At 36.4% G+C, this 7,683-nt stretch overlaps 1 protein-coding gene across 3 annotated transcripts in view; it reads right to left on the bottom strand.

The window, feature by feature from the left end:
* Positions 1–1,584: 1,584 nt before the first annotated feature.
* The window catches only part of SCML1 (sex comb on midleg-like 1 (Drosophila)), a 13,981-nt gene continuing 7,882 nt past the window's right edge, over positions 1,585–7,683 (bottom strand). For 2 of the 3 annotated variants that reach the window (XM_015567626.1, XM_015567627.1), the window contains exons 5-8: positions 6,314–6,418; positions 5,396–5,915; positions 3,719–3,861; positions 1,585–3,002 (exon numbers count right to left, since the gene is read on the bottom strand). In XM_015567626.1, the coding sequence (XP_015423112.1) occupies positions 2,868–3,002; positions 3,719–3,861; positions 5,396–5,915; positions 6,314–6,418 (903 nt within the window). In that variant the 3' untranslated portion in view covers positions 1,585–2,867. The remainder of the gene's footprint in view (positions 3,003–3,718; positions 3,862–5,395; positions 5,916–6,313; positions 6,419–7,683) is intronic. The other variant, XM_015567628.1, reaches the window with a different exon arrangement.

Below are 7,683 nucleotides of genomic sequence, written 5' to 3'. Positions count from 1 at the left end.
TGAATCTGCACTCACTGGAGAGAGATGCTTTCAAGGCTCAATTCCATCAAGCTGCAGGACAACAGAGGGGATATCGGGAGGGAGTGGAAGAACACTGTCTGCCACGCATTGTTTCCCTCCCCTAGAGCCCATCATTCCCTGATCAGACTCAGAGGACTTAGGGATACAAGCAAGTCCCAGCATCACACAGTAGAAACAGCCCCCAAGATGCAAACGCGCTTCATTTCCTCAGCCAACTGTGAGTACAATCCCTTCTGCTTAAAATAATGACAGATTTGAGTTCGAAGCAGTTAATACAATTTTATATGAAACAACAAGATACCTTAAACGTGGTGAAGAAAATACACAAGCGATAATCTGGAAGAATGTCTTTTCAACGTACAGGAATAAATTGTTAATACACATAATGAATGGCTCTCTCCTAGAGCGAAGAGATACACAGCAAAGAATCCATCAGAAAATGGACAAAAGACATTTCCATGTCCATCACCGACGGACGTCATTGGCGAAGACGCACAACTTCACCCATAATCAGAGGAAAAGTCCAAGCAGGAACCAGGTAATTTTCACCTATTCCATTGGACCCAATTAAACGATTCTTTTTCTAAGGCAGTGGTTCTCAACCTTCCTAATGCCACAACCTTTTAATACAGTTCCTCATGTTGTGGTGACCCCCAACCATAAAATTATTTTCGTTGCCACTTCATAACTGTAATGTTGCTACTGTTATGAATCGTAATGTAAATATCTGATATGCAGGATGGTCTTAGGCGACCCCTGTGAAAGGGTTGTTCGACCCCCAAATGGGCTCACGACCCACAGATTGAGAACTGCTGCTCTAAGGCCTTCTGAGCATGTAAGCTGGGAGAGTTGAAGGCAGAGAGACAGTGCGGCTTCTGTCCCCCGCTGGTAAAAGAGCATCCAGAATCACCAGACACACAGATGAACTCAGGTGAGGCAATATCTGGGGGCACTGGCATTTTCTAGCATGCTGGCTTCATCAATAACATTGCAAGTAACAAAAGCTTTGAGCACAGACAAAGCTCACTGATTTAACTTCTGACTGTTCCCCTGTTCTCATTTAAGGCCCCTGCAAGAGACCAGTCCTTTGCCCCGTATGAATCTGTTCACCCATAGAATGAGGTCAAGTGTTAAACTCAAGTATTTGGACATATAAAACCACAAACTTACTAGATTGCTGCTTTTTCAATATACCCATTTCATACATAAATGTAACGAGGTGAAAGCAAATCACAACTGAGGTTCTGACACCAGTTTTTGCAGTTATTTAACTTTATTATATTTTAAAAATGAGAACTGTTTTCTGAATAAAAATATTAAATAAAAAATAATAAAAGTGAGAACTGTAAAACATAGTATTTGTATAAATATCTGAGGACTGTTCAACTGGACACAGCATCTTCACTCAAACAATTTGAGAGATTAAAAGTGTAAATTAGAATCTTGTCTTATAACACAAAAGGAATAACAAAGATCAAGCCACCCCTTAGATCACATATGCCTAATAAATCATTGCATTTGTTTATAAATGTAAAGGACACTTGGTTTTCTATAAAGGAAATGTACATGCTGGCCCCTGGCAAACATTTATTGCATTTACAACAAATGACTAATACAGTTAGCACCAATTCTTATAGCTTATAAATATTACAGCAAATGCAATACAATATAACAATGTAATAAATAACAAAATAATAACAATGAGCAGGTTTTACTTGAAAGTTCTAATTTTTAAAATAAAGTCTAAAATGACAAATCCAACCTAATATTCCTTACAAAGTTTAATAGAATAAATGGCTCAGAAAGCAAATGAACTAGATATACTACACAGGACAGAGAACTTTCCTATGGAAACCCTGAGTGAGCTAAGAGGTACTTGTGATGGCAAATGAAGTGCATATTCATTACAGAATAAAAACATCTCACTATATATAGAAGTGGAAAGTGCCATTTTAAATTCAAAAAAAATTCACTTGTGTGCATACTTCAGACATAGAATAAAATATAAATATAAAACCTTATCCATATGAATATGCTTTTTTTTTTAAATTTGGACACAGTAAACTTCAGAGAGAAATGTGAGTGATAAATGGCTAGTTAAATATCTAAGATTAGGCAAGATATTTTAAAGTTTTAAAGTAACAGATAAATTTAATGGAGAAGAATAAAACCATACTTCACCCAAACCACCTTTTAGCATAAGAGCTATTGCATAAAAGAGTCATTCTATCTTATAATTTATCAAAAAACTGGTAAGAACACTTTATGAAATCGTATAAGGTTACTTTTTTCTTTAAATATGAACAAATACAATATAGAGAGAAATAATAGCAAAAGGGAAATAAATTACATGGCTATTCCCTTTCAGAAAACTGATAGAACATGAACAGAACACTGTTATAACAGACACAAAATATTTGAGAAAGAGATGATATCTGCAGGTGCATCTTCGAATTCTCTTCTAAGGAAAACTTCTCATGGATTTTATTAGAGAACTTGTCAATCCCTGATACTTCCTCTTTGGGATTTAGTTGTTTTGGCTCTATATATAAACATCAACTGAAATCAAAAGTGTTTCTCATATGAAGTATATTTTTAACTATACAATGATAATAAAAAGATATAAAGAACCAATTACTAATTTGATTACGCTAATAGTAATGTGTTAAACAGTTTCTAAACAAACAGAATGAACTGCAGTGTAGTTCTGCAATTCTAGATGTAACAAAATTTTAGAGGAACCTTCTACAACACAAAAATTTCTAAGGGCAATGGAATGATTTTACATCGAGATGGTATTGGTCTTCCAGAATTAAGTCTAATGTAAATCGACACAAACTTTTTTTTCAATCATCAATGCCTTTGTGTTCTTTAAGCTTTTTGATGTAGTTGCACAACTTCAGAGCTGTCCCCAGCTTAATTCCCATATACTTTATCATAATATCACTCGGGAGCAGTAGCAGAGCTGACCCATCAATGTTCTACAAAAAGAAGGAAATTAGAATAACTAATAATGCTTTCATATTTTATCAGAATGGTCATTTCTTTATATATAAGAACATGTAACATCAATTAGAGGGCAGGTCATTCCAGTTGTATATTCTCTGAACATGCATCTGCTCTTTGAAAACTATTAAAGATATAATTTGTACAGCTGAAGCATCATTCGATCCTTTACAAATTTACTTCAAATTTTAAGAATTATATTTAACCCAATATCCTAAAAATGTCCTAAGTGTCCAACTACCTAATTTTAAGTACTGTATGTTGAATAAAATACTGCATAGCTATGAGAAAAATAATAAAAGCTATGAATGGCAGAAATAAATTTCAGATGGTCATTAACTTTTTAAGAAAGGCTGGGAATATGAGTATGGCAGCATCAATGCAAACTGTAAATATGCAAAACAAGGAGGACACCCTTGTGTGGTGTCATAGCTGTCATTACAAAGGAGAAGACATCTGAGAGTGACCATGCTGAATCATCTTGAGAACTTGAAGACTTGTAATATTTTAGGTACTCAGGTAGCCATTTAAATTACAAATAAAGCTTCTACAACTTAAAGATCTAACTTTGAGCATAGTAACCTTTCTCACACATGCAGTTCCCTTACCATCCACACTAATCAGTATCAAACTGAAGAGCCTGCACAGAGGTCATTCAAAGGCAGGAAAATGGGATCAAAAAATACATTACATGTTGCCTGAAGGTGTTGGCAAGGTGGGCGAATGCATCAGGATCTAAATGCTGTAGAAACAGGACCACTTCTTCTACTGTCCAAGTTACAGGGTCATCAGGGATGTCTTTTACCACACACTGGTCAGTTTCAACTGATGAACCTGATGCTGCAATGAGGGGGGGAGGGAAAACAAATCATACTTGACCTATCATTATCCTGAAAGGAGAGATGTTAGGTAGGGAGTAAAGGCCTCACTCCTGGAACCATCTGCTAGGTACCCTGGCAAGGACCCAAGACTCCAAGTGTAAAATCCAGTGAAAGCTTAGATAAAGATGATATGAAGATGGGTACCCATGAGTGGCCCATCTGACTGCCCACGAACAGCAGCAGCAGCTCCTGAAGTTACTGTAAAGCTTCAAAACTCATAAAACAGACAGCAATCTGAGGTCTCTTTGGCCACAGGCAAATATAGGAAAAGATCTGTTACTTGGGTTAAATAGGTTAATCTAAGCTAACCTATTATTCTCTAAGTATTTCAATGAATTTATTTCTTATTGATCTGTCTAGATTAGGTTTATCAGCTAAATACAATGGAAATCCCCCAAATTAAACTTTCTAATTTTTTAAATGTATTCACTTTAATAAATGAGTTTCAAAAAACCCATATCTTTGAGAACCAAATTAGTTCTTTACTGAATCCTTCCTATATATTCACTATAGATATTTTAAGCATCGTTTTACTCTTTAAATTCTTGCCTTTCAAGGCTTACTTATCTGAATTTTGAAGAAAACAAGATGATTTTATTCTTAGCTAGGTCAGAAGTAACTTCAACACTATATTCAATACTTCTTTTGAGTTTAACTACACAGCAATAGCTATTTTGATTGAAGTTTATATGTTGAAAAATAACAAAGACATGAAACAACTACTGTGCTCATACCTCAGAAAGTTTCAGCTGTGATGTTCACTAAGTCATGGTGAAATTTCTCTGTGTCTAGACATATTCATTTTCTCAACCAGAGCACTCAAATCTCTATTGTGTGTGATAACAGAAGTGGGTTTTGTAATTCCCTAGGAAAATGTTTCTCTAACCAAAGACCATCAATACAATTTTGATCTTTCTTATGTGTAAATTAGCCAAAGGTGTATCTTTTCTTTCCTATCATCCTGGCTCTGGCCATTTCAAGAGCATTCTGAGTATTTACCTAGGAAAAAGGTAAAGAAAAACAAAATATAAAAATACTCACAATGGCCTCTATTGGTTTAGCTCAGTGGATAGAGTGTCGGACTGTGGACTGAAGGGTCCCAGATTCGATTCTGGCCAAAGGCACATGCCCGGATTGCGGGTTCCATCCCCATTTGGGGGTGTGCAGGAGGCAGCTGCTCAATGATTCTCTCTCATCATTGATGTTTCTATCTCTCTCTCCCTCTCCCTTCCTCTCTGAAATCAATGAAAATATATTTTTTAAAAATACTCACAATGGGATTATTGTGAGTATTACTGAAGAAGCATGTCAGTTGATTAGCGGTGTCTGATACATAAAAGACACTTAATAAATGTTAGTCATCATTATGAATATCACCTCAAACCAGCCCTCAAATAGGAAATGAACAGCTTCCACTAGCTTGCACCAAGTATGTTGAGGAATATAGGCTAAATAGTGCTACTTGTAATAAATATGTCTTTTCACACCTGGGTTGCAGGAAGATGAGGTGTCATGATCCAGGCAATCCCTTTCCTGCGAATCTGGATAAGCCATCATCTCAGGGTTGTATGCAAGATTGGATTTGCCTTGCTCCAGCATAGCTGCAGGTACTGACGTGGAAGCTTGGGCAGCTGAGAAGGCATTGGTGGAGCTGTGAGACCCTTGATTGCCAAAGGAGGACATGCAAGGGGAGCGCTGCACTGGCTCATTGGAAGCGTAATATGATGGATCTTCCTGTGTGTAGACGGGAGGGAATGTTGGACTCTGGCTAAGACGCCTATCTTCAATGTCGTAATCACGCGTTATGGAATCCTGTGATGAGCCATATGTTCCTGCAATGTTGCTCTGGGAATCATCATATGTTGGTCTTCTTACTGGTATAGTTGGGCTATAACTTGCTCCATAAGACAATGAAGCAGGAAGAGACTCATCCTTCTTCTTTTTCTGCAATTTGACCTTTCGAGAAAGCAGGTAAGTATAATGTTTGTATGCATATCCAAGTGGCTTCTGAAATGACAGAAACCCAGCATAATAAACCAATTGTGAGTGAGCAAAAAGTAAATAAAGTAGTAAAGACATTAATATTTATTATCCACGCAACATTGCATTCTATTATTAAAAAGTAATGTTCTATTTGATTATATGATTTTTATTCCTCTTTAATACTACCTTTTAATTGCAGTTTGTACATTCTGGTTACAAACATAAAAATACCCATTTTCATACATTTCTCAAACCTAAACTTCAGCATTCTTCCTAGAAGTCCAGTCTCTTCCCATCTGTTGCTACACGTATGATCAGCCTTGCAATCTCACAGACTTATTAGTTCTCTCACTTCTAACTGACAGGCAATTTCAGCAACCAGAGGTTTATTATAGTTGTGAAAATATTTTTATGACACTTACCCGATTTTGCCAGATTAATTTTGTACGAAAACGGTAAATTTTTGCAACCTTTTTATGAATGATATTAAACTTCTTATCCAGCTTTTGAATAGCATCTTGGATGACCTATAATAATACAATTTATTAGTAGGTTCTATGTTAAAAGAAAAGTTAACATATAAGGAAATACTATTAAGCCAAATTTTGACTGCTAGGATAAAAGAAAGTTCACAAGCCATCAGAAATGTCTTCCTTTCCAATTGATGCCTAGTTGTTGCTGACAGAGATCACAGATGGCTGACATAAGGAGTGCCAACCTCCTACGCAACTACTCCATGTCATATAGGCATTTTCGGAAGCATCAATTATGAAGTACATGTAGCACAATTCCTATAACCCATCACATTTATGATGGACTCATTTTATATCAAAGAAGGTGCTATTTTAGGAAAGAAATTTTCAAATCTGCTGAAAAGTCAAAGAACCTCTTTCCATATGATGACATGAACTAATAGGCAGTGCACATTACAGTCTGGAAAGAACAGTGAGCCAAATATATCAGATGTGACTTTTGCCTTCAAAGCATTTTTAAATCATGCAATCAACAATTACAACATACAATTAACGATCTGTGAATACATATCCCTATATGCCAATCAAGTGTGTGACAAACAGAACCTGAGAAATTTTGCATACTCAGAAATTTCATTCAGGCAAAAAATACACTTAAATAATAGGCCAGAGCCATCTCCTCATTCATTCATTCCAATAAACTTTTATTGAGGGCCTACCACCTGTCAGAACTACTCTGCTAGATGCTAGAAACATGGTCATTAAGAAAAAACAAACAAACAATTCCTGTCCTAAGGAACTCCTATTTTAACTGTAGAGAGAGAAAAGTAAAGAGATGCTTTCAAGAGAGAAACTGAGTAGCAGCCTGGAGAAGGGTTCTCCAAGTGTGGACCATGGGCCAGCAGCATGAATACTCTCTTACTGGAAATGCAAAATGCCCTACCCCACACCTATTAACTCAGAGTGGAGGCAGCAATGTCTGTTCTCACAAGCCCTCCAGGTCATTCTGATGTCCGATCAAGTGTGAGACCCATTGATTGGCCTATAGCACTAGGTAAGCAGTGCAGGCTCTAGGGGAACAAGGTTGAATCTAAATACTAGAGTTCTGACACTTATTAGCTCTGTGACCTTGGTGAAGTTACTTAACTTCTCTGTGCTTCACTTTCCTCATGTATAGAATCAGGATAAAAATATCTCTGAGCTCTCTTGAGAAAAAAATAAGGTTCTATGGCATTATGTTCATACTAACATAACAATACTACCTGATGATTGGTCCAATGACACTCAATCATCTATCTATTTTAATATTGATATTAATA

The sequence above is a fragment of the Myotis davidii genome, unplaced genomic scaffold (assembly GCF_000327345.1).
Source record: "Myotis davidii unplaced genomic scaffold, ASM32734v1 scaffold604, whole genome shotgun sequence".
NCBI classification, from domain to species: Eukaryota; Metazoa; Chordata; class Mammalia; order Chiroptera; family Vespertilionidae; genus Myotis; species Myotis davidii.
This window is presented reverse-complemented; position numbering and strand designations above follow the sequence as displayed.